The 27,920-nt window shown below is 42.6% G+C and overlaps 1 protein-coding gene across 28 annotated transcripts in view; it reads left to right on the forward strand.

Moving 5' to 3' along the window:
* Window positions 1–356: 356 nt before the first annotated feature.
* The window catches only part of SGIP1 (SH3GL interacting endocytic adaptor 1), a 214,681-nt gene continuing 187,117 nt past the window's right edge, over window positions 357–27,920 (forward strand). For 11 of the 28 annotated variants that reach the window (XM_070405318.1, XM_070405321.1, XM_070405328.1 and 8 more), the window contains exon 1: window positions 1,077–1,360. In XM_070405318.1, the coding sequence (XP_070261419.1) occupies window positions 1,351–1,360 (10 nt within the window). In that variant the 5' untranslated portion in view covers window positions 1,077–1,350. Of the gene's footprint in view, window positions 446–691; window positions 803–850; window positions 917–1,074; window positions 1,361–27,920 lie in introns of those variants that run through there. The other 17 variants (XM_070405312.1, XM_070405313.1, XM_070405315.1 and 14 more) reach the window with 9 other exon arrangements.

Raw genomic sequence — 27,920 nt, forward strand, 5'->3', positions numbered from 1 at the left:
ACCCGGGGATCCATCCATCCTGCGGCCAGAACCCAGCGCAATCGCCTCCCTCCGGATTTCCGCGAGGAGGACTAATGGGCTTGAAGGCGCTTACAGATGCCGGTGGAGCGGCGTGAAAACGGTGTCCTTTAGAAGAAAGTTGCTTTGCTATCAGGACTGCAGTTGGCAGCAGCAGCCACCCTCCACCTAGGACAGCCTGGCGGCTCCCGTGCGCGCCGGGCCAAGGGGCTTGCGGGCAGCGGGACTCGAACGCGGAGCTGACAGGCGCCCCGCGGGGTCCGGTCTGTGGCCGCCCGCGCGTCCAGGTGGCGGCGACAAGAAGCGACGTGCACAGCTGTCTTTCGTCGGACTAAAGCCTTCCCTCTCTGCCTGCCGCCCTCCGTCCCGCCTCCCGCCCCAGAAATTATCTCAAGCGTTGCCAGTTTGATTCCAGAGCCCCGCTCGGGTAGGGTTCTTTTGTTTCTTTGTGTTAATGACAGTTCCCAGCATTGGCATGCCATGCTTGGTTAATTTCCTGGATCTCTTGAAGGCAGCTGGGGTGAAATTTCTTCTGCATCATCCTTTTTGGGGATAATTGTTTATGACGTCAGCCTGATTGATTTTTTTTTTTTTTTTGAGAGAGAGAGAGAGAGAGAGAGAGAGAGGAGTCACAGATGTATGGGGAGGCCACGGACACTGACATTCCTTCAGGGCAAAAGGAGAAGAGAATAGGAGCTTAAAAGTGTGCGGCTAAGACTCCAGGCTGCACGGAATTAAGTTTATTGTTATTTTTTTCAATCCCCTCCGCAGCAAGCCGCTTAAGGTGCTCCTTCCATGCCGGCGTCCCCTGTTACGGTGGCGGCGTCTGAGAATTAATCTCGGGTACCCAGCAGGTTTCCGAAGACGGAGAGGAGGGGCGGGGGAAGTGCGTCACCAGGTGGGGAAGGGGCTGTGCGCTCGGCGACCAGCGGCAGGGGCCGGGGGTGGAGGAGAATGGGGACGGGAAATAGGTTCTGTGTGCTCTCCGCGGGTATTGTGTCAGGAGATGCGGGCTGGCTACCATGTGACGCGGTCCAGAGCTGAAGGGATTGGCCGAGGCAGCGCAGGCGGTGCAGCTCGTCGGCTGGCTGTTCCTCTCCCTTTCTCTCGCAGCATCTTCCCGGGAGCCTTAGGTGAAGCAGCACCAGCTGCATCCATGGCCTATCTTTGGGGTTAACACTTGTCTTTGGCTTCAGCAGCCACGGATACAGCCGATCGCCTGGCAGCAGCGGCAGCGGCAGCGGTGTTGGGAGGATTTCGCTGGGACCTGGAATCGTATCCTCCAGTATTTTTTCAGACTCCTTGGAAATTAAGGAATGCAATTCTGCCACCATGATGGAAGGTAGGATGCTTTCTGCTGTGGTTGACAGGCTTCGGGCAAGGTGATGGGCAGAGCAGCGTGGAAGGTGTGCAGCCTGCGTTTGTGGCTGGTCTAGAACCTCGTTGCCAGGATTTGCAAGCAGAAGTGCTGCAGTTTGCTTGCAGTGGACCAGGGCTCAGACTCGTGGAATCAAACCACAGGGCTTCGCTTTAGCTCAGAACCTACAGAGCTCCCAGCTCTTTTAAAAGAGAAAAACCTAAAGTGCTTGCAGGGAGCTGAGATAGAGCTACTAAAGAGCTTGCAGAGCAAATAAGTTGGGAGAGAAGATAAGGTTGTCTGCTCTGGGTTCCTGGGACGACACTGATTAAACATTTACAATGGAAACTTGTTTCCTGAAATTGACATTAGACAGGAGAGGTCATTGACAGAGTTATCCGTGCTGTAATTTTTACTGAACTGTTTAAAAAATTTAAATTCTTGTAGGATATGTTTATCTCTGCAATTTGTATTTGACTGTTGGGGTGACAGATGCAGCAAATTTGGTCCATAAGATACAGTTTTATGGGGGTGTTATAGCAACGGAATGAGCAATATGAGGAAAATATCCAGGCCTCTTGGCTCCTGATTCAGGGTCTTATCAGGTTTTTTGTGTGTGTGGTTTTTAAAAATGTGTGCTTCCTAAATCGTTTCTTAGCCAAGCATCAAACGATTACTTATTGATTGCCTTTTACATTTAATATTAAGTGTAAGGAGGAACTTTTCCTGAGATGTTGCTTAAACTATATTTTATTCTACTAAATTATCCTTGCAAGCCTAAAATAGTGACAGCTGAGATTGTCTCAAAAAAGCAGCAAGCTGATTAAAGAAGAAACAGGCAGCCTGACCCTGGCTTTGATTTTCTGTTTTCATACTACAGGATGGTGCAAAACTCCTGGCCTTTCCTAAGATGACAGGCAGAAATTTGTCCCCAGCCTGGATTTCACGATGCAGAATCCAGTGCATAATGGGTCTCAAATCAGCCATGAAAATGGCAGAGAGGCCACCTCTTAAACTAAGGTCTGTCCTAAAGATTTTAAACATTCTCTGGAAATTTACCAAAATGCAATGAGGAGAATGGTTTCAAAACAACAGCAGTGTAGCCTGTACATATTTGGCAGAAAATAATTCTTTTGCTCTCTCTATCATGTCAAACATTATTAATGTGATCTGGGTGAGTGAAGAATTTTATAGTCATGGCCCATAGATTTTAGAAAATAGCCTTAAAAAAGAGATTGGATATCATTTTTATATGGAGCCTTGTCTTGTTTGCAAAGGGCTCTCAAGCAGTTCTTTAAATATAGGCCTAAATAAACGGAGATTACCAATGCTCTAAGATTAAATCATTTTCATTAATTAAAAATGGATTTAATCTTTGAACAACAACACAAGACCAACAGAAAGAGTATTACTGGTGTACTTTTCAATTAAAAGCTCATGTAGATTGCTCTTTTCAGAAAAAAAAAAATCCTGTCTATAGAGATACTATAGTTCTTTGCTGAATTTTAGGTAGCATTTCTTAAAATTAAATCTGCACATATTTTGATTCAATTTAATCTTATACCAGGGAGTGAAACATCTTCCATTTTACTTCTTGCTTTGCAAACTATGGAGTTAAAGTGTCTTCTTTGAAGGAAGTAACATTTATTGGTGTTCATTAATGATTCTTCCAGTAAAATTGTCTATTGTGCCATCCCAGAATGCCAGTTCAAAGCCCTGTAAGAAGCTTATTTGAGCTGCCTAAACTGAAATGAGAATTGTAACAAAGACTTGTGTTGGAGCTGAATCAAATCCATTGCTCTGGGTTTGCCAACTTTACCTAATGAAGGACATTATCTTAGCACCTTTATGACTTATAGGTGACCCCCTGGATATCGCTAGTTACCTTCTGTCAGATTTTTGTAAAAGAAATTTGGAAAGGTGTTACCATTGACTCAAAAATTTAAATGAAACTAGTAACTTTTTTATCTACACATAGTTCCTACTTAAATGCTTTTCAACACTTATCATCCTAATGGTTCGGGGATCTTAGAAAGGCAGGTGGGAATCTTCACTAGAAATCAATTTACCTATCAATGACCTTCTGAATAGTCCCCAGTCTTTGGGGCAGTATATATACATACATGTTTCTGATATTCTATCCCAGAATTTCACTTCTGAATTGCTCTTATTCTAAAGGCATGGGATAACAGTTATTATTTATATTAACCTCATCCCTAGTGGACTGAGAGTGTGTCACCAAACATCCAGATAATTAAAATGATTCTCTTCTCAACTAGCATCTCTCTCTCTCTCTCTCTCTCTCTCTCTCTCTCTCTCTCTCTCTGTCATTTACATATATGCACTTTTCTAGACAGGGAGAAAACCCACATTTGCACTTGTGTGTGTATATAGCTCTATATTCAGTAAAGTGTTTGGTCTGCTGCTCAGGAAAAGCATGGCCATGGCAACTTTTCAAAGCTACTTCTCTACTCTGTGTAAAACAAGAGCAAACAAACATTCATCTGAATGGCTCATAGTCTAGTCAAGTGTACTTGTTTTGATGGAACAGGATATAGGTTCCATTCATTCAATGCTTATTAGAAATTCTTGTCGTAGATGAAAAACAGTGCTACCTCCTCAGTGATTCTAATATCATAGAAGGCAGTAAATAATTCTGCAGGGACCTCCAGCAGGTTACCAGTAGTCTGTGGCTCCAAATATTTCTATTAAACAGTATTTTTAAGGGACTTGATTTGATGATTCCTTCACTCTTTATTTTTTAGCAATGGTTGGTATTGAGTTATGTCTTTCCTAAGAATGCCACATGATGTGGAACCTTATGTAGTATGAATGTGAAGGGAAAGAAGATGAGCAAAGGGAATTATTTGCTAAATGGTGTATGTGTTGTCTAAGCGTACAACAGTCTATGTGATTAGGAAAACCGTTCAAGGGTTTTATTGATTTTTATGTTTTACTATTAAAATTTGAAAATGGCATTTTAGCTGTCTCTTCTAAGGTAAGTGGAAAAAAAACTAAGTCAGGGTTTCTTAGGACATCTGTAAGACAGTCTGGGAAGTTTTTTCTTGTCTGTGTGGAACTGCACTGAAGGTGCTTGTGTTCTTAGTTCCATACTCAGACTCCTAGGTATTATACTGGAAAGGTATGTTTTTGGTGCCAATGATTTCATCTTATATAACACATTTTTATTTTATTTTTTTAATATATTTTTTTATTGCTTAAATTATTACAAAGAGTATTACATATTTCTCCTTTTTTTTCCCCCGCCTTTGACAATCCCCTGGCCTCCCCTACCCCCCAGTGTCTTATGTCCATTGGTTATGCTTATATGCATGCATACAAGTCCTTTGGTTGATCTCTTACCACCCCCCCTGCCCCCCGAACCTCCCTGGCCTTCCTGCTGTAGTTTGACAGTGTATAACACATTTTTAAATTAACAAGCATATTTTAAACGTTTGATTATAATATGCAAGGTGATTTAATAAATTTTGTTATATTTACTATTCACAATAACCTGCATATAAGTATATTCTATATATAGTACTTTTGCAGTATTTTTTAAATTGAAAAAATAAAAAATAATACATTGAGGCAGAAATATGATGGAACTTGAACCCAAGTGCATTAAACAACAGTGCTCATATTTTGGAACCATCATAATATTTTAAATAGGAACCGTTTCTTTTTACTTTGCATCAGGTGGTCTTGGTCATGTTAACCTAATTGAAAACTGGACTTAGTAGCTTCTTTGGTGGCATATTCTGTCTCTCTCTGTCTTTTAAATATGAGTACTGACACAAGGTCTCAATTCCTTGTTAAGACCTATTATCTCGAAAATCATCCTTTAAAAAATTTTGAATACCTAGACTGACTGACCTTCTGTGGTTGCAATGAACCTTATAACAGTAAAGGCTTTTTTTTTCCTATCTAGAAATGGAGTTTTACTTATTTGGAAAATTCTTTGATGGGATCATAAATGAACAATGCATTCTGAGGTTGGAATTGTTCATTTTCTAGTTAGCTAAGAAGTTTTAAAAGAAATGCTTCTGCCCAGCCTTCATGGCTGAGTGGTTGAGCATAGACCTATGCACCTGAAGGTCATGGTTCGATTCCCAGTCAGGGCATATGCCCGGGTTGTGGGCTCAATCCCCAATGAGGGGCATGCAGGAGATAGCAGATCAATGATTCTCTCTCATCATTGATGTTTCTATCTTTCTCTCCCTCTCCCTTCTCTCTGAAATAAATAAAAAAAAAATTTTAAAAATGCTTCTAACTTTCCTACTGATTCCCTTCCTAGAAATAGTGAAGTTATTCTGGGAAATCTTAAAGTGTGCATACGAGATTCTAATATATGTTCTATCATTTATGTAATTTCTCTCCTTCTTCAAGGTTCTGTGTCAGAAAGAGTCTCCTTATATGTATGTTTCTATCCAATTTCAGGGGTCAACTCTAAATTTCTCAAAAGAACATGCAGTCTTTTAAAAAAAATTAACTTAGATAAACCATTCTAGAAGATTCTGGAAAATTCTTCCTGTTGAATTTGGCACGTACACTATCCATGTTTTAAATAAACAAGTTGCAGGAAGTCACCAACTCGTAGTTTTCATATTCCTTAAAGTTTGTTTATGAATTGCTCTCTTGAAACAAGTTTTCCCATAGGAATAGTAATATAAATGATAGATTCTCACACTTGTCTGTTGAAGACTATTAAACCGATTATCTAGTTGAAATGCTAAATGTTTTGCTATGAAGTATGTAAAGAATAGTACAGTTACTATAATAATTATAGTAACACAATGGCATTAAATTGTTTTCAATTTTGAATGTTGCTCTTTGAGGGAAAGAAAACTTAATTAAAGGACTCTGAGAAAATAAAGAGAAAATTTGAAGGGGATTTTTAGGTATATTTTCAGAAGTTTTAGAGACTCATGACACTGAATTTTTCAATTACATTCCATTTTACTACAATACTTGTGTTTTACATTTTCTCAATTTCAATTTTATCATATCCACTGCTATTAAATTGTGATTATTTTCATTATGTAAACTCACCAGTGGAATTAAGAAAGGTAAAGAGAATTTACTGAGATGACTGTAAAGTAGTTGGAAGGGAGAAGAGCGGTGAAGGCATTATAATGAATTTGGGTTCATGTCTGAAAAAGTACCTGAGGAAAAATGAACTGAGTGAGGAAGTGGTCACAGATAGAAGGGAGTTGGGGAGTATGGTAAGGGCATGATCCCCTTGAGGAGAAAGTGGGGTGTGGACAGAGGTATTAGGTCTGTTTTATATGCTGACTGCCAAATATTTCTATGGGCAGAGGATGGCTTGCTTGCCATTGGATAGCTATTGGGGAAGGAGGGTTAGACTTAGAGAAGGCTGAGTCTCCATCTTGGAAAAAGTATGCCATTTAACTGGATCGATAGTATTTAAATTCCCTATATCTTATCATTTTGTATAAAAAACTTCCATATCTTCTCATTTCTCTTTAAAACCATAGCATACAAGAGCCTGCACATTCTGGCCTGCTGTGCCTTTTTGAGCCTGTCGAATGTCTCACTTACATTGAATGTCCGACAGCCTTGCTACCTGTCTCAGAGTGTTTAGAACAAATACTTTCCTGCCTCCGTGCTTTGGCTCTGCCTAGAGAACATGCTTTTGGCAACTCATGGAGTAACTGATTCTCTTGTGGTTCTAGCAAAGCTGTCACCTCCTCAGGAGGCCTTCTCTATTATTCTTGTCCCAAACTCCCAAGCACACGCCCTGGGCCACTGTGTCCATTTCACTCCCTTCTCTCTCCTCAGAGCAGAATTTGTGATACATGGTTATTTAATGGTGTACAGGCTGAATCTCTTACTCAGAAGGAAGCTCCATGAGGACAGGAATCTGGTCTATCATAGTCACCTCTGTATCCTTAGCTCTTGACACACAGTGGACACTTAGCATGTTTATTTATTGAATAAGTGAATAAACCACATGTAAATGACTCCGATGACTTTAAACTATACACTGTATGGTATTATGTTGGGCATTATGGTGGATGTAAAAAAATAAATGCTCATATTTATATTTTCACTGGAGGAACTATAAACCTGAAATAATTAGGAAAAGATATTGTAGAGCAGAGTGCTAAATTGTGAGACAGGTAATACATTTTGAGAAGCAAAAGTAAAGAAACAGTCCATTTGAAAATATGTGCTTGAGCTTGATTTGTTTTGGTGATTAGCTCCAAGGAAATAGAAAGAGACAAGATATAGCACAGCTATTCAAAGAAATTTCCAGAAATTCCAGAGACAGTTGTGTCAATATCCTGTACTTTTTTTTTTCCTTTCTCCCTTCTGCTCTCCTTGTATTTCTTTCTCCGCTTTTCTCATTCTTCCTTCCCACCTTTCCCTTTCTAGGGTATCTTTTCTTTTCTCTGGTTTTGACCAAATCTGAAAGTGGTGGCTTATAGAGCTAGAAAGTGTGATTTGGAATTTGGGAAAGTATTTTTAAATAAATAAATGAGCATAATGTTGTATGATGTATTTGTGCATACAATGACAATGTGGTGGTATATGAGATTGTTTAGATACCAAATTATTCCTAATGGGAGGAATTGTTGATCTTAGAAACCCAATATGTTTACTGAACTTGTGCAGTTTGGATTTTTTTTTTTTTTTTTTTTTTTGGTAGGAAGAGCATGGATCCAGAAGTCAGACTTGAGTATAAGTGATGTGACTTCTTGGCTGTGTGCCTTGAGAAGGTTACTTTACCTTCCTGGGGTTCAGTTTCCTTGCAAATAAAATGAGAGAATTGATCTGTCATTCCTCTAAAACTCCCAGCTCTGAGAGTCTCTGGTATTTGCTGAATAATTTGGATTCCTCATATCTACTCCCTCTGAGGCTTGAATCTTAGTGATTTACTCCCCTTCCTCCCACCACAAAATAACTTGTCCCTGATGCAAAAGTAATTCAGATGTATTACCACCTGCCTACTATTAGTTTAATCTTTCTCTTGTATGGATGCCACAAGTTAGTTTTGCATCTTTGCTATATTGGGAGACAATAGCAGATTTCTGCAACCCTCCTCTATAGCTGCTAGCACAGAACTATTTATGTGTTCATCAAAAATCATTTATTGAATGGGTACTAGGTGTTAGGCACAGTTCTACGTGTTAGAGGCTCATTAATGAACAAAATAAATTAAAAGTCCTGCCTATATTGAGCTTCCTGTTTGGTGCAGAAGAGAGATGATAAAAATAAAGTAAAATGCAAAGTACATTATATGGGGGTAAGGACTTTGGACAAGAGTGGAAGGAGTGGAGTAGATGGGGATGCAGTTAAAAATAGGGTGGTGATGGAAGACTTGCTGAAAAGACATTTGAACAAAGACTTGAGTGAGCGGAGGGAATGAAGAACCATGTTGCAGAAAGAGTCTGAAGAGGCAGGAAAAAGAGCAAATGCAAAGACTCAGAATGTGGGTGGAACAGCAAGGAAGCCAGGCGTCTGGAGCAAAGGACAGGGGAATGTTCAAGAGAGAGATGCAGAGAGGTAATATTCAAATAGACTCCATGAGTCCCTTATAGTGGATGGAAAGCCAGATTCCAGTCAGCATGAGCCTATGTTATCCTTGTGTCAAGAAACAGGTGAGCATTCAGAAGTATGGCATTCTGATACTGGTTCTGTCTTGTGATGGTGCCTCTTGGCACTCATTCTGACCACATGTTTTAGTAAATGAATTAATATCATGCTCCCGCCTTAGCTTCTGTTTCCAAGCCCAACGTCAGAGCTGAGAGTTCAGCTACAACTCTAGGCTTGAGCATTTCCACATAAGAGATATAGCCCCATGATAAGGATGACTTCAGAATCAGAATTCCAGATAAACTCACAATTATTTTGACTACATACCAAAGAACTTTATTTTTATTTTGGGTTCATAACAACTTCTATTATGCATTAAGACTAGTATTTTAGGATTTTTAAAAGACCATGCAGACTGACTTATGTTGCATATCTTTAACAAACAGTATAATATGGAAAATAGTATGTGACATTACACACACTTCGAATTTTCCAAAATACTTCATTCATTCAACAGGCACACCTGCAGCTTTCCCCTTAGTCTCAGGTGCTGTTTTAGGCACTGTAACTATGTCAGCAAAAAAATGGCAGCTGTGTTCTCCATCCTCAGAAGCTTCGAGTCTAGTATATGTTATCACATACTCATGTACATTATTTTATTCTCACTTCATCTCTGTGGTAGGAAGAATAGGTATTACCATCCGTATTTCAAATAGCAGGCATCTAGGGCCTGATGATGTTAAGTGACTTGTTCAGGATGACCACCTTACCAAGTGGCAGGAGCAGCATGTATTAGACCAGCGGTTCTCAACATGTGGGTCGCGACTCCTTTGGGGGTCGAACGACCCTTTCACAGGGGTCATCTAAGACCATCAGAAAACACATATATAATTACATATTGTTTTTGTGATTAATCACTATGCTTTAATTATGTTCAATTTGTAACAATGAAAATACACCCTGCATATCAGATATTTACATTACAATTCATAACAGTAGCAAAATTACAGTTATGAAGTAGCAACGAAAATAATTTTATGGTTGGGGGTCACCACAACATGAGGAACTGTATTAAAGGGTCGCGGCATTAGGAAGGTCGAGAACCACTGTATTAGACAAACTTCCCTCTTAGTCAAGTGCTCTTTATTTGCACAATGGTGTAACTTGAAAATCCTGCTCATATTGGTCCGTGTTTCTGGTTGACAAGCAAACAGCAGATAACCTAAATTTGACAGGGTATTTCAGAAGCCTTCTTCAGAATAGGCTAGTTATCAGGTCACGATCCTTTAGACCAGCCATTAGCCTGAAGAAGGCTAACACAGAAGTGTTTTATTCCAGGGGGCTCCTTCCAGTGACAATCCCCAGTTTCCAAGAATCTTACGATGAGGAGGGACATGTGATATCACTAGGCCAGTGCACTCTAAACCTTCACAGCTTACATTCTACAAAGCGTTTTATCAGAAAGCCTGGCTCCCATTATGAACAAAAGCCCTTTCTCCCTGAGAAGGACAGCTAGGTGTTCACTCACATTCCGTGAAAGCTTTGGCTGTTATCATGGGAACATGACGGTGTGGGATACCATTGAAGATTAACCTATCTAGTCCAACCTCATTTTGCAGTTGAGGAAACCAAAGTACCCAAGGATTTTTGTTCTCTCTGTAAGAGAACAAGTCAAGTTTATTTTAGTAGTGATTCAAAAAAATGTGAATAGACAAAGACTTAAAACCTGTGGTATCTTTCACATTCAAAGGTGCTGAGGCTGGTTGGGTTACTGCCCAAAGATGTACAAATGAATGTGTCCCCAGGGTCATTGCTCTGCTGATTACACATACAATGTGGCCATTAATAGCTCTCCTGTGCTTCCATGGCTCAAGGGTCTGCTGTGGGTGAGTCAGTGCTGTGTGAAGGGAAGGACCAGGACCTGAAGGGGCCGTACCTCCTGGCTAGCTATATGACCTTGAGTGCATTCTAGAACTGCTTTGGCCTCAGCTTCCCCATTTGCACAGTAGGAATAATACTGGCTCCAATCAGATGAGACAATAAATATTGAAACATCTGTAAAAGTGTGGCACAAATGCCAGTTATTTTCTCAGATGGCTCTCTCTCAGCTTAGTTGCTGCATGTGCGTTTCTTAGCATTCAGTGGCTACAGATTATTGCTTGCTATTTTGCTTTTCAAGTACATGGTTGCTGCATCTCTTCTGCAGCTAGGCCTTACAGATGTCCCTCTTCTTTTCACCATATTGTTACTTTCTAGCATATTCTATCATTTCTCTAGTCTCAGTATCCAGGTGCTATACTACCCCTTTCTTGACCATGGAAGACATCACTAATCAATCACAGCTGTCTTTCTCTCTGGCCTCAGCATCATCTCAGTTTCACATTCCAGGCTACCTATGCCAGTTTGTTTTTTCTACCACAGGCAGTTTCCTCAACTTGAAAACACGGTGAATAAAATTGGAATGTAGGTGGTCTAGCTGTGTACCAGCCTTTATAAATCCCTTTAATGAATCACTGAAAAATGCTGTGAAAATACTGTGAAAAATTGCCCAAAGTACTGGTTATGATAGTAATGCAAGAAGATAGTCTGTAAGCCCTGTAGCAGGTAAGACCCTACTCCTGAGCTATTGATTTTAACCACCAAGTATCTCTTAGCCCCCTTGTGCTCCCAATTCAAAGAACTGTGTCTACCAGACAGCCAAACCAGGTTATACTCGTATTTATTTCTGATTCCTCATTCCATCCTGCCTCACATCAGTAGGTCTTCTTGATTCTGTTCTCTCCCTTTCATACCCCACTACCATACCTGGTCAGACTTCACTGCTTCCACCTTCCCAGCCCATCCTCCCCACAGCCATCAAAGAGATCACTTTTGTCATATACCTTTGATTGTTCCCCACCCTTTTAAGATGAACTCTGAATGCCTCAGTGTGCTGTGCAACACTTTCATATGCAGGCCAGATAGGAGTTCCTTGCCCTTCTCTTTCCCTTGCATATGGTAACAGTCTGTTCTGATCATTCAAGGTCAAACAAAAGTATCTCTCTTCAACAAATGCGTCTCACATTCCCCCAGGTTGAGAATGAGGTGCTCATTTAGCTTTTAATTCTCAACCTCCAAAGGGCATGCAGCAGAATGTTCAAGAGCACTAGCTTTGGAGTCAGGCTGACCTAGGTTAAACCCATCACTGTGACCTTGAAAAGCTAGTGAACTTTTTCTCCTATTCAAAATGGGAGTGATAAAAAGTCTCTTTTTAATGGATAATCATGTAAGGTTGGAAGGATTAATCAGAAAGTGTAGAGTTCTGCAGAGATAAAGAAGAGAGAGAGAGAGAGAGAGAGAAAGAGAGAGAGAGAGACTTGTTTATAAGGACTGGCATGACAAGTCCAAAATCCATAGAGCAGCCTGGCAGGCTGGAAACCTGCAAACTTAGATAGGGGTTGATTCTATAGTCTTGAGGCAAAGTGTTACGCTCTCAATAGATCATTATTTTCTGTTCATTCCTCTTCCAAGGCCAGAGACTCTGTGAGAGTAGAGATCATGTCTTACTTATTTTTGTATTCTCAACGTGTGGCTTGTGTAAGTGCTCAATAAATGTCCAGTGATTAAATAAACCTGTTGAGGGGTCACAGACTTTTTTTTCGGGGTGGGGGGGGGGAGAGATAGTCAAGCCACCAAGCATATATCATGAAAATTAAATTAGTTAATATATGCCAAACATTTAGAAGAGTATTTGGTCCAAAGTAAAGCTTATTAAATGTTACTTTGTTGGGCACATCGAAGGCTCCAGCAGAGTTCCTGGATGCCAGGGAGTACCTAGGATTGTGCTCGCCCAAAGTACCCATCTGTTGTGCAGGATGGCACTGGCTGAGATCCATACTCTTTTTCCAGGTGCAGGCAGTTAATCTAGTATCACACACATTATGTCTGACTCCTCCCATTTTAAGAAAAACCAGCTTTCATTGTATAGAAAATGTGGGAAATAGGAAGATACAAAGAAGATAATGAAATCACTAATAATCTCATTATTATGAAATAACCAACCACTGCTACAATTTGTTGAGTGTAGGACATGGGCTTTGGGGATAGATTACCTGAAGCCCTTAAAGACTGAGCAATATCATCAGTAAAGTGGGTGAAATAACACCTACCACATAAGATTGTGGGGAAATGAAATAAGATAACGTATGGATGCACTCAGCACTACCTGACATTTTATGTAAGCACTCAGTGAATGCTAGCTCTTAATAGCTTTATGGTCAAAATATATATCTCTGTCAAAGAACCCAATTTTATCATCACATAATATGCACACATGTATACATATACAGGATGTCCCAAAAATATGTATACACACTTTAACAGCTGATAGCTCAGTTTTGAAAATGAAAAATCTTACCTATTAATAGACAAACATGTAAATTGACTGTACCTTCGCTACACTAACCAGCCAATCAGGAGCGTATGCAAATTAACCCAACAAAGATGGTGGTTAATTTGCATACATAGGCTCCAATCGGCAGAGCGAAGCCAGGCAGCCCCAGGGCCAAAGCAGTGAAGCCAGACGGCCCCGGGGCCGGCTCCAGCCGGAGCCCGGCCAGAGCGAAGGCCTGGGTCCCAGGTGCTAGAGGCAAACCAGTGCCAGCAGCCAAGGGAAGGGAAGGCCTATTGCATGAATCTCTTCGTGCAACAGGCCTCTAGTATTTTAATAAACACTGTCTTTATAAATATTCAAAGTGTGTATATACATTTTTGGGACACCCTATATGTGTGTATACACAGATACATAAGACATTTTACTTTTTTTTTTTTTTTTAATAATTTTTATTTCTTAAAGTATTACAAAGAGTATTACATATGTCTCCTTTTTTCCCCCCCTTGACATTCCCCCAGCCCCCCTACCCCCCGCCCCCCCCCGCCCCGTGTCTTGTGTCCATTGGTTAATCTTATATGCATGCATATAAGTCCTTCAGTTGGTCTCTTAATCCCCCCCCCCAACCCTCCCCAGGCTTCCCACTGTAGTTTAACATTCTGTTCAATGTTGCTCTGCTTCTGTATCTACCCCTGTTCATCAGTCCATACTGGTCCCCTTTATTTGTCCCAACCTCACTGGAGTAGTCTCAACCTCACCAGGGCTGTCTGAGCCTCACCAGGGCCGTTTCAACCTCACCGGGGCCGTGCCTACCTCACGGGGGCCGTTTCAACCTCACCGGGGTCGTCCCAACCTCACGGGGGCCGTTTCAACCTCACCGGGGCCGTCCCTACCTCACGGGGGCCGTTTCAACCTCACCGGGGTCGTCCCTACCACACCGGGGCCGTTTCAACCTAACCGGGGTTGTCCCTACCACACCGGGGCCGTTTCAACCTGACCGGGGTTGTCCCTACCACACCGGGGCCGTTTCGACCTGACCAGGGTCGTCCCTACCTCACGGGGGCCGTTTCAACCTCACCGGGGTCGTCCCTACGTCACGGGGGCCGTTTCAACCTCACCGGGGTCGTCCCTACCTCACGGGGGCCGTTTCAACCTGACCGGGGTTGTCCCTACCACACCGGGGCCGTTTCGACCTGACCAGGGTCGTCCCTACCTCACGGGGGCCGTTTCAACCTCACCGGGGTCGTCCCTACCACGCCGGGGCCGTTTCGACCTGACTGGGGTCGTCGCTACCTCACGGGGGCTGTTTCAGCCTCACCAGGGTCGTCCCTACCACACCGGGGCCGTTTCAACCTGACCGGGGTTGTCCCTACCACACCGGGGCTGTTTCAACCTGACCGGGGTTGTCCCTACCACACCGGGGCCGTTTCGACCTGACTGGGGTCGTCCCTACCTCACGGGGGCTGTTTCAACCTGACCGGGGTTGTCCCTACCACACCGGGGCCGTTTCGACCTGACCAGGGTCGTCCCTACCTCACGGGGGCCGTTTCAACCTCACTGAGGTCGTCCCTACCACACCGGGGCCGTTTCGACCTGACTGGGGTCGTCCCTACCTCACGGGGGCCGTTTCAACCTCACCGGGGTTGTCCCTACCACACCAGGGCTGTTTCAACCTGACCGGGGTTGTCCCTACCACACCGGGGCTGTTTCAACCTGACTGGGGTTGTCCCTACCACACCGGGGCCGTTTCGACCTGACTGGGGTCGTCCCTACCTCACGGGGGCCGTTTCAACCTCACCGGGGTCGTCCCTACCACACCGGGGCCGTTTCGACCTGACTGGGGTCGTCCCTACCTCACGGGGGCCGTTTCGACCTGACCGGGGTCGTCCCTACCACACCGGGACCGTTTCAACCTCAACGGGGCCATCCCGACCTCACCGGGGCCATCCCAGCCTTACCGGGGAAACAGGAAGTTTGGCCCTCTGTCCCCTGCCGGCGGCTCCCCACTAGACAAAATCTCCAGGCGTTCCTGGTGGTTGAACATCCAGCACTCCTGCCCTCCACCAAGTGCACAGACTGCCTGTCTGCTGTCCCCCAGCGCCCCACAAGAGACTGGGACCAGTGGGCATGTTTGTGCGCTTGCTGGTACAGCAGTTCCACAGTGCCGGCCGAGTCAGGCCCAGCCCTGGCCGGCCCCGGACCCGACTCTGCCCCCCGATTGCGTCCCTCCCAGATGCAAGGAGCTGAAATCTGCAGCCTGCTGGGATGGGCTCTGTACTTGGTGCCTCTGCACATCCTACTCAGTCTCAATGCGCTTCTTTCTATGCGAGGAGTTGAAATCTGCAGTTTGTTGGGTTGGGCTCTGTACTTGGTGTCACATCCTACTCAGTCTCAATGTTCTTTCTCTCCTTCCAGTTGTAGAGCTTCCACTGGGCCAACTTTCCCATGGTTCTGTATGATAGGTGTTTGTCTGATATTTGGTAGTTTCGATGTTGTTGTGTGAGGTAGCACGCACAGGTCTCTTCCTTATGCCGCCATCCTGGTTCTCCTGGGTCTGCTTCTTGAGTGTGTCTCTCATGGCTGCGAGCAGTTGAAGTCTGCAATTTGTTGGGATAGGCTGCAAAAGCGCAGGTGGGTCTTTTTGTGCACCTGGCACAGCTTGGATGGGGATGTAAATTGATTAGGGCTGAGACTCAGGGAGTCGCCATGGCGGAGCAAATAGCACTGGCTGAGTCTCCGCGGCCCCTTGAATCTCTGCCAGGGCTTTGTGTCCCCCAGTGCCGGCGAGCAGCTGTGCAACAGAGTCTCCCTCGCTTTCTGATGGCTGCAAGGCCGTGCTGCCTCTCCCCGTAGGGTCTGGTGCTTCATGGTCCCGCCTGAACCAGCTCAGTGGATTTGAAAGTTTGCAGAAGCAAAGGCGTTTCTACTTGTGAGTCTGGCACAGCCCAGATGGGAATGTAAATTGCGTAGGGCGGGGTCACAGGGAGTCGCTGGGGCGTAGACTCAGCAGCCCCTTGCCTATCCAGGACTCCAGGACTTTGCGTCCCCCAGTGCAGGCGAGCAGCCGAGCGCCAGAGCCTCCCTCGCTTTCTGACCGCTGGAAGGCCATGCCGTCTCTCGCCTTGGGGCCTGGGGCCTCAGAGACCCGCCCGAACCAGCTCAGTGGATTTGAGAGTTTGTAAAAGCACAGTCATTCCCTCTTGTGCCTCTGGCATAGCCCTGAGGGTAGGGCGGGGTCACAGGGAGTCGCCAGCATGGAGGAAATAGCGATGGCAGCGTCTCCTCGCCCCTCGCCTCCCCGGGACACCAGGACTTCTTGTCCCTCAGTGCCGGCGAGCAGCCGCGTGTCAGAGCTTCCCTCGCTCTCCGACCACTGCAAGGCCGTGGCCGCCTCTCCCTGTGGGATCTGGGGCCTCAGAGACCCGCCCCGAGCAAGCCCAGAGGATTCGAGGGTTCGTAAAAAACCGAGAATCCATTTGCAGCCCGCGTGGCGTGTGACTGCGTACCTCTGGTTTTGGTGCCTCCGTAGCTCCCACTCAGTCTCACTGCGCTTCTTTCTTTTCCTCCAGTTGTAGATCTCCCACTGGGCCAACTTCCCCATGGTTCTGAGTGGCGGTTGTTTACTTCATAGTTGATAGTTTCAATGATGCTATGAGAGAGCAGCACACACAGGTCCGCTCCCTACGCCGCCATCTTGGTTCTCTCGGACATTTTACTTTATATTAGATTGTAACCATTATCCTAGGCAGCATATATATTTGTTAAAAGCATGGGATTAGGAGACAAACTTCCTAAATTTAAGTCATCATCTCTCTATCCTTGCCAATGTGTGAATTTAGGTAAGTTATATAACCTCTCTATGGCTCAGTTTCTTCTTCTGTATGAGATGATCTCAATCTAAAATTATTATAAGGATTAAGTGAGTTTATTATAGGGATTAAGTGAGATTAATATGTTATACATATAGTTATTATTTTATTAAAATATGTACTATATATATAACATATACAATATACGTAAAGAGAAATATTTGGTACAGAGTAAATGCTCAATCAAGAAATGTTAGCTATCATTACCATTGTCATGAAACAGTCTCCAAAAGCATTGATTTTACTGGTTGTATAGTATTTCATTCCATGATAATTTATTTTACAATTCTCCTATTAGACATTTAGACTGCTAGCTGGAGATTTACATTTATACTGAGCCAGAATGGCTCATATTAATGAGTCACATGGTATGGTAGAAATCCTTGATTCCCATGTAATAAGATAGCTTGGTGAGGTGGTGAGAGTTCTACATTGGGTTCTAGTCCTGGCACTGTCCCAGCCAGCTGAGTGACTTTGGGCAAGCTATTTGCAAAGTAGTAGAAAGAGAAATTGATTTTAATTCAAAATATTCTAACATCTTCTGGCACCATTCCTTATTAGCTATGATAATAAGGCCAAGAATTTGCCAGGTGAGTAGGAATTGATTTTTTTATGACCTCTTTGAAGGTCCTGGCTGTGTATGTTGGGCAAGTCACCATGTCTTTGTTTTTCCATCTGTAGAATGGTAAATGATATGAGCTTTCCGGCCTTTCTCATTTGGTTGTAAATATCAAAGCACAAAATATATGAGAAAGTATTTTGAAAGCTATGAATCTTTAAGTAAATATAATGTAGTATTAGGGCTATTATTATATTTAGTATCTCAGAAACTATATTTTCAAGTAAAGGTTAGGTTAGATAATTTTGTAGTTGCTAACAAGTTTTAAGATTTTGTGCTCTAGTACTAGGGCTTCAGGACGTATCCCCAGTACAGTTAGCCCCTCTCCATACCTTCCACCTTTCATGCATGCCACTGTTTTTCTTCATTTCAGATACAAGGAGAGAAAAAACACCTTTCTTAATTTGATGAATTATTTATTTGGATGGGGAATTCTATATATAATTTTGTTAAACTGGGTAGCAATATTGTTTCAATAATGAATACATAGCGGGACAATTTAAAGGGTGAAATATATCTGGCCTAATTATAAAACCAAATATAGTTCTTCATGTAATTTTGGCAAACTCTAATTCACTCAATCTAATTACCAGATCAAATTATTTAATCTGAATTTCTTCTCTTGATTTTTTTTTTTTTTTTTGCTATTGTCTATCTTTGTGGCAATATACTTCAAGTTGGGACATTGAAGAATAGAGTTTTTTGTTGCTCTTTTAATAATTTTTACTAAAACACAGAGGAAATTTATAGTGGCAATGGAATGCTGTGAGTTAGTCCCTGTTCTAGATATGGAATACAAGTTTGCAAAACACATGGAGGCCTTGCCTTCATGGAGTTTGCATTCTATTAAGAGGAGACAAAACTAACAAGCCAAATGAATAAACTGATAGTTTCAGACGGTGGTAAAATCAATGAAAAACAACAACACACAATAAAAACCATATGGAAGAGGATGGGGAGTGGTTGTGAAAGGTACTTGAGGTCGTAAGGGAAGGCACTTAAACTGAGATTTCTTCATACTGAGACTTGTAAAGGTCTGGGAACATATTTCAGGAGTGAAAAGTGGAGAGGCAAAAGGGTCTGGAACTAGTAAGCTCAAGGAACAGAAGGAAAGCCAGTGTGGCTACAGACCAATGAAGGAGGGGGAAGGTGACAGGAGAGAAGAAAGGCAAGAATTGGGCCAGGTAGGGCCTTGTGAGAAATAGAGATGAGTCTGGAATGTATTCGAAAGCAATGGAAAGCCATTGGATGGGGTTCAAAGAGATCATGCTTCCATATGATCTTCAATTACTTTGGATGTTGGATGGACATGGACTTGTGTAGCTATAGTTGTCATCCTGTTCGTGTGTGTGTGTTGAGAGAAAGTTGTCTTGAATCTGTGTTCAAGTATAAATACTCTGATTTTATTTAAATTTTATGTTTATTTTCTGTAAAGCTAAGCCAGGTTGAAAAGGATTGTGGTGCCCTTCCCAAAGCCACTCGGCACCATCACTGCTGAGGTCTGAGAGCTCAAAGTAAAGGTTTATTTTATTTCAGCTATTGAACAGATTTTTCTTCTAACCCAAATGGTCCCGGCATTAGATTTCTTCCAAGGCATGTTGACAGGTGAAAAAAATGAAAATGTTAGAAATCCAAGTATATTATGCTTTTTATGTACTTGTTTTTAAGTGGCTTTGAAGCACTTCAATTCTTTGATAGTCATTTTGATACTGAATCCATTTATTAGGTTGGCTCTCATCACTGAGGCTCTTTCTCTCTAGTCCTCATCAGAAAGATAGAAGCACTTAAGAGATCTTGCTGTTGACAGAGGTCGACCTCTCTATGTTCCATTTTTCTCCCCAAATGTTTCCATTAAACCCTTGTGTTATGCCTGAATTTCATTGACAGAGATCCCTACTGTCTCCTTCAACAAGATTTACCTGTGTAGTCCTCCAACTCCGTAGCTATTCTCTTCCTACCTGCAGGTGCTGAAACTGTGCTCTAAAATGTATTTGTAAACCAGAGGAAAATATATGAAGCTTTCTGGAGTTGGGACTTGTTCCTATTCCAGTCTTCTTTATACTAAGGGCTCTGTTTTTTTCTTCTAATTGCTTTTTTGATATAGAAGGTAAGTGCACAGGCTTGAAAGTCAAAACAAACCTAGATTCAAGTCCTGCCTCTGCAACTTACTGGCTGTGTGCCTTTGGGCAGGCCTGAGCTTCAGGGTTTTATGTTTGTTTGTTTTTTTCTTTTTTTCTTAGCTTTTTAAACTATCACAAGTTCACAAATTATTACTAAGTATTTATTGAGGCTGCAAACATTGTACCAGGTACTCAGTGTATATGGTGAGCAAACATCATGAGCACAGGCCTTGTGGAGCTTGCAGTAAAATGACAAAGACATTAAATTAATACAGATAACTAAATGACTATAAGTGAACAAAGTGCTGTGAAGGAAGCACTGAATGAGATTCTCAAAGACCTTTTTAAAATATGGGACCTATGCCCTAACCGGTTTGGCTCAGTGGATAGAGCGTTGGCCTGTAGACTCAAGGGTCCCAGGTTCGATTCCGGTCAAGGGCATATACCTTGGTTGCGGGCACATACCCACTAAGGAGTGTGCAGGAGGCAGCTGATCGATGTTTCTCTCTCATTGATGTTTCTAACTCTCTATCCCTCTCCCTTCTTCTCTGTAAAAAACCAATAAAATATATTTAAAAAAAATATGGGCGTGAATCAAAATTGTTGCAAGTATTACAGGACACTGTGCTTTTAACATATTTCCTGTGACCATCGCATTCAATTGATCATGGCTATTGCCATTGTTATTATCTTGCTGTTGTCATTGTTAATATTACACACACCCCATGCCTGTATGTAGCCTTGCTTCAGTGAGCTTTCCAGAACACAAATGTCTACTGTGTTCTTGGTTATTTGCCTAGAGCTGCTCTGCATCTGTGCTCCCCGACTGCTGCCAACTTACCTAGTTTCTGACCTGGTATCTGAGCAGTTTCCAGGGCCAGCCACTCATATTTTGGGTTCCATCCATGCCTTGACTCTCGCAGATTCCTTAGAAGGTCTCTGATCTTACTGCTCTACCTCCTAAATGAATGTTAACCAAACCTCAACATTGACAACTGCCTTGTTGTTATGCTGCTCAAGAAAGAAGGAGGAATCTTTTAGGAAATTTTATGAAAAAACAAAAGAATGCCTCCCTCTCTGTTTAAGCCCTTTTGAAGAGCCTATTGCTACACCTATTCTGCAGTATAAGCATCTGTGCTGGCTGCGTTACAAACCTGAGGGATATTTCTTTCCATTGTTTACCAGAAAGTTTTTCTTATTCACCACTGACCTAGCCGAGACCATAAATCTAATCCTCGGGCTTTTCCATTTCTCTATATCAAAGCCTGTGAAAATATGATTTTTAAATTATGGTACTGTAAATACATCCATCCAGCTGATTGGTAAGAGGGACACTACTTTCTGGCCAGTACCTCTGAGTCATCTCTTCTACTAGAGTCGCTCATAACTCACTTTAGCTCTTCCTTCCTTTTCTTCCTATTGTCTAGTTAGACCTTACTAAAAGATAGCTGCCCCATAACTTACTAAAAGAAAGCTGTCCCAGATCAATCCTAGATTTCAAGATATTGCATAAGAAAGACTAAGAATAGCATTATCCTTGAAATGTTCCATATTTTCTCTTAACCAGTAGGTGCAGCTATAACCATCTCTCCCCCTCCCCATCAAGAGGAGAAAAGAAGTAGAGTTCAGATTTACTAACATAAAAATAGCTATCTGATTTCCTGCTTTGTGCCAGAAACTATTCTTAAATTTTCTATGAGCTTTTATCACATTTAACATACACAACAAGTCTATGAGGTTGATACTATAATTATCCCCCTTTTAGAGATGAGAAAACTGAGGTCAGAGAGCTTATGACTTGCCCAGATATTTAGACTTGAACCTGATCTGACTCCCAAACTTATGTTATAAATCATGAAGTAATATTGTCTCTCCATTTTTACCTTTGAGAAATTATATTTAATATATTCCCACATAAGGGCAAACACAGTGATATCATTTGTACCACAACATTTGATAACTAATATTGTTATAGCATGCTTACCTATTCTCACCAGATAAAAATTAAATTTGAGAAGATTCCTGTCCATGAAATATCTATAATACCTCACATAGAAAAATGAGTGATTATAGAGGTAACAAAACTATTCTCCAGGATGTCTTTGTTCTGATTGTTTTTAATTAGATTGGTTTGCAATTTCTTGCATGTTACTTTAGAGGTTTTAATAGGCACTCTATGTTGAAACAAACTTTAATAAATTATCTTGGATGTTTCAAGGAAATTTTCTGAAAGAACAAAAGAGTGCCTCCCTCTCTGAGAAATTTGCAATGTTTTCTATGGTAGAATGAGAAATGTATTTACCCCTTTTGCTCAACACTCTATTGTACACATCTCCTACTTTCAGTAATAATAGAAATTTTATTTCATAGCATTTCAGAGACAATTCAATCATCAGTTGACTTTTGCTTAATATGAGAAATGAAGTGAATTATTCTGCCTGGTTTAGCAAGGGTTATAGTTCCCAATTCCATATTAATAGCTTCATTATAGTTAAGGCTTAACACTGTTTTTAATTTTAATATCTTTACCAAATGCTCAGTTCTCAATAACTATAATAAAATGTGTATTTTAGAAATGTGTAAAAATATGCAGCTCCTCTCCAAGTTTATTTATAAACCCGAGATAGAGCATTTATGCTATTTACTCTGCAGTAAATACAAATACAGCCCTTATGTATTGCTTTTTTACCTATTTCTTGTTCTCATCACAAGTTCTTTAGTCAGAGCAGGAAAAATAGCAATATACAATGATCTCTGTGTGGAAGGCACATGCCCCCCAAATGTGCAAAAGTCCAAGACTCTGTACATTCTCTGAACGTGTCATTGACTCATAGAAAGGTGGGCCACAGTCACCCAAGGCTGGTAGTAATTATTGCCATTATTACTATTATATAGAATTTATCAGTGTTCTAGGCTGTGAGGGACTGTATAAATGGCCTATCATCTCTCTCTCACTATAACCCTGTGAGGGTTATTCTGAATTCCACATGATGAATGAGGAAAAAGGCCCAAGGTCTCATGCACAGCTAGGAAGTGGCAGAACAGGAGGGAACCACTCAGTCCCTAAATCTGTGCTCTCTGAATCACTGTGTTTAATGACTGCCAACCACCCTTGTGGGCTTGTCTGAGGGAGCTGGGATGGTGAGGCTCTTGTCCATTGTCAAGAACAGTCAAAGAGTTCATATTGGACCTCTTTATCCCCACTCATCACCCCGACTGAGCTCTTTTGACTATGGTTGTTTTGCTGGATATGCATTTTAAAGAGTCTTTACTGACTTGGGCAGATTCATTTAACAACACAATTTCCAGGCTGTCCTAGGTATAGTTCCTCCACTTCCTTCTTTGAGGCACTGTGTACTGTTTTCCACTGTTACACTGCTCCTTTTTCTCTCTTCCCTTGTTTCTTCTCAAGTTCGCTTACCTGGTTTGCATTGTGCTGCTGTTTCCTGTGTTCTTGTTCAGTTGTCTCTGCCCTTCCTGCCGTCCTCATGAAGTCAGGTTTCAATGGATGTAAAGCAGCTTCGCTAAGAGGAGTAAGGAGCTAGGCCACTTGGGTCAAATCCTGACCCCTTCACCAACTAGCTGTGCAATCTTAACTAATTTGCTTCTCCTCTCTATGCCACTGTTTTCTGTTTTAAAAACCTGTTTCTCAGCTCTAAAATCAATGTTACTATACTAATTCCTATCTCATAGAATTATTATTAGGAATAAATGAGCTAACCCATATGAAAGTGCTTAGCTTAGTGCCTGGCACAGAGTAAATGCTCACTTAATCAATTTTGTTCTTATGTTTGCCTGATGGCAAGTAATATACATCAGAAAATCCCATTATTTGATGGAGACAGAAATGACTTCAAACACTACCAGGGAAAACCCTTCCCCCAGGAAGAAAACAAAACAAGCTCTCCCTTTAAGGTGCTTCCCAATCCTTCAGTTCCCCCTGGCCACTACAAAGCATGTTGGCAGACTGCCACTGGGACCTCAGAGACCAAAACATCAGCCAAGTTTTGTTTTTCTCTTAACTCTTGCTATTCCTGTCTCACCAAATCCCTGCCACCCTGCAGAAGGGTGTTGGCAATAGCTTCATGTTTCGGTTATGGTTGATCTGAGTCTTGTGGTCCTAGGGGACTGGGTAGAAAGCTGGGGATACCATGGCTTTTGGTTCACTTGCCTCACAAAAGTCATGCATCAAAACATATATATATATATATATATTAGAGGCCTGTTGCATGAAGAGATTCATGCAATAGGCCTTCCCTTACCCTGGCTGCCGGCACCGATTTTCCTCCGGCACCCAGGACCCAGGCCTTCAGTCTTCGCTGCTCCAGCCGGGGCCTTCAGTCTTCGTTCCGCCACTTTGCACCAATGTATGCAAATTAACCACCATCCTTGTTGGGTTAATTTGCATACTCTCCTGATTGGCTGGTGAGCGTAGCGGGAGGGACAGTCAAATTACATGTTTGTCTATTATTAGGTAAGATGTATATATAAAAGCCTAAGCAACTGAATGACCAAACAACCAGTCAACTGATTGCTATGACATGCACTGACCACCAGGGGGCAGATGCTCAATGCAGGAGCTGTCCCCTGGTGGTCAGTGCGCTCCTACAGTGGGAGCGCTTCTCAGTTGACCAACCAGTCCCGGCGACCCACCAGCCCGGCAGCAGCCACTCACTCTCTCAGTAGTCCTGCAGGTCCAATCTCTGGAGAATGGGCCAGGCACTGATGGACCGGTGCTGCCAGCACAATCCTGAGAGTGCTGCTGGCCTCCTGGAAGTTGGCCTCAGGCACCGCGGCTGCTTCCCCTCCCTAGATGCTCTGCAAGGAAGAAACAACTGGCGCGAAGGTCAGCGGGAGGGATCCAGATCCCTGGCCTGGCAAGGGTATCCCACTGCCCACCTGGAGGGCCGATTGCATCCTGCCCCCCTTCCCCCCTCAGAACAGGCACCAGATGCAGGGCTCACAGCTGACAGCTGTGGCCATGTGAGCCCACAGGCACAGTGGCCACAGTGGGGCCAGGATGAGAGGGAGTGGCAGGCATGTTGCACTATGGGTTTCGGCTCAAATCCCGCAAACCACGCCGAGGGACCCCACCTGTGCATGAATTCATGCACCGGGCCTCTAGTATATGATAATTTTGTGTGCAGGTGGGGAAGGATTAGTGTAAAGCAGAATTCAAAATGACCCTCAGAGCCAGCAGTGCCCAATTTTACACAAAGTATTTCATCCTATGCTCACAGCTTCCTCATACAGATGGTATTATTTTTTCTATTGTAAAAATGAAGTCATCAACAGTGAGGCCAAGAGATATTTTGCAGTGAGGCCTGCAAATATTTTAATATCGCTATTTGCCCTTTCTCTAGAAGTAATTTGACTAAGGTCTACCTGATTCTAACATCTGTGCTCTTAACCACATCACAGTCCTAGTCACTTCATTCTGGTGTACACCTTCCTTCCTATCCTACCTCTTTTGGCCTCAGTTTCCTCATCTGTAAAATGATAGGGTTTAGCATGATGACTTGGAATTCCCTTCCAACTCTGACATTTTGACACTCTGGGTCAGCATCTGAGTGTAGAAGCACTGAGTGTCCATCCGAATGTGTATGGACAGGACACATTTGCTCATTGCTTCTTGATTTATGCTGCAGCTGTCTCTGAATCATATAATATAGCTCTCATTATCCTGGTTTTGTATCCATCAAACACACTTTGTTCTATTACCACTGAGCAAATCCTCTTAGGAATCCAGTAGAGCTTTAAGAATTCTCTTCTGGTAGTTGCTAAATATGTGTTGCCTTGGTCCACAATTTTATACAATTTCAGAAGAAAAGGTGCTCCTGAGAGTCTAAACAAGGTTGCATTCAAGTATAGAAGAGCGAGAACTCAACAACCATTAGACTCTACTGAGTTAAGTATCTTTTGCCTTATTCTTTATAGTTTTACTAGTGGCCCAGTGCACAAATTCATGCACATTGAAAGGAAATTAATTAGAAGAAATATTTTAATATTGCTATTCGCCCTTTCTCTATAATAGAAGTGTCAACCAAATTCACAATCAACAATGACAGATTGGAACACACGTGTGCGATTGGTGCCAGCGAGAGCTTTATATGTATTGCGCATGCACAAGTCAACTTGGCCTTTTATATAGAGAGAATAAACTTACTTAATTAGGCCTGCTTTCTGATTTAGCTAAACTTTTTCCAGCCCAGTGAAGCACTTCTCTGTCAGGTAATTGTCAGTAACACAGCAGTAAGTATCAACATGAGGCAGATTGTTATTGTAGATCATGCAGGGAGAACAAAGGGTAAAATATTTAACTATAGCAGTGTTTGACTATATTCCCGCTGTGAGAAAACCTGAAGTCATTCTCAAGGTCCACCATTTCTTACTTCTTTTCAGTCAGGTCAAGTTTCTAAGCTTTCTAAATCTCCATTTTCTGGCTAATAAAAGAAAATAGGATTCCACTGAGTCTCCTATCTACCCACTTCAGGACTTCTGTGAGGATCAAATGAGATGAGGCACGGGAAAATGCTTCACAGACATTTGGTTAAAGTGTAAAATGTTTCCAACTGGCTATAAAGCAAGTCGTGTTCCTGGGCTGAAGAAAATATTTCTTCTAATTAATTTCCTTTCAATGTGCATGAATTTGTGCACTAGGCCACTAGTAAAACTATGAAGAATAAGGCAAAAGATACTTAACTCAGTAGAGTCTAATGGAGGCTAGTCACTAGGAAGATGAAGCCGGGAGTTGCTATGTGATGTCACTACCTGGTGCCCATAGCCACCGTTTCTGGGCTGGGCTAGGCTGTGGGCCGCATTTTGCACCATGGGTATTGGCATCGATTGTTTGCGATTCGGTGGGGTGTCGCTCTGGAGTGGTGGTGGGGCCTGTGTCCCACTTAGGGGAAGCCAAGTGTTTCTTTGTGGGCACCAGGTCTGTGGTGCCGTTTCTCTGTAAATGGCCAGTGCAAGTCACGGGAGCTCCTGTGTTGAGCGTCTGCCCACTGGTGGTCAGTGAGCATCTTAGCGACCAGTCGGATAGTCAGAAACTTAGCATATTAGCCTTTTATATATATATATATATAGATGAGATTAGGTACTTGCTCCAAGGCTCAGACAGAACAAGGCTCCATAGCCTGTGCAGAGAATTCAAATTTGAGTCTGCCTGTATTTTTCATATGCTACCATGACCTTTCCCTTGGTGTAGTAGTAGAAAGAGGCACCAGATTTGTTACTAATTTTTAGTGTGCTGTTTTGTTAAGACACAATTTATCAATAAAATCAATCTATAAAATTGATTGCCTTTAAACTGAGTAATATTATAGATTCTATATTTTGAGCCATGTTAATTCTCTAATCATCTCAACTGGTTAGGAGAACATGACATCACATTCTCTTTCTCTTTCTCTTTTATCTCATAGGTTCAAGCACCAAGTACTACCAGTTTTCTCTTCATAATGTCTCTATGTATTCTCTTCCTCTGTCACTCACCATTATAAATCTGGACCTTATTTCAATCCTGGAATCTTGAAATAACTGCAAACTGTCCATACTGCTAGGATCCACCCAATTTGCCTCCCAGTATTATCTATATATAGAAAAGCCTAAGTGACTGTTCAACCGGTAGCTATGATGCGCACTGGCCACCAGGGGGCAGATGCTCAATACACAGGCATGGAAACATGGAACAAACTGGTGAATCTCAGAGGGAAGCGGGGAGGTGGGTGGGAAGAAATTAACCAAAGATCTTATATGCATACTAGAGGCTCGGTGCATGGATTTGTGTACCAGTGGGGTTCCTCGGTCTGGCCTGTGGGGATTGGGCTGAAACCAGCAGTCCGACATCCCCTGAGGGGTCCTGGATTGTGAGAGGGTGCAAGCCAGGTTAAGGGACCCCCCCCCCCTCGGTGCATGAATCCATGCACCAGGCCACTAATCTATAATAATAAAAGTGTAATATGCTAATTAGACCGGACATCCTTCCGGATGTCCTTCCAGACAACCT

Source organism: Myotis yumanensis, unplaced genomic scaffold (assembly GCF_028538775.1).
Source record: "Myotis yumanensis isolate MYYU_CA2020_CCGP unplaced genomic scaffold, mMyoYum1.0.hap1 SCAF_2, whole genome shotgun sequence".
Classification (NCBI taxonomy): Eukaryota; Metazoa; Chordata; class Mammalia; order Chiroptera; family Vespertilionidae; genus Myotis; species Myotis yumanensis.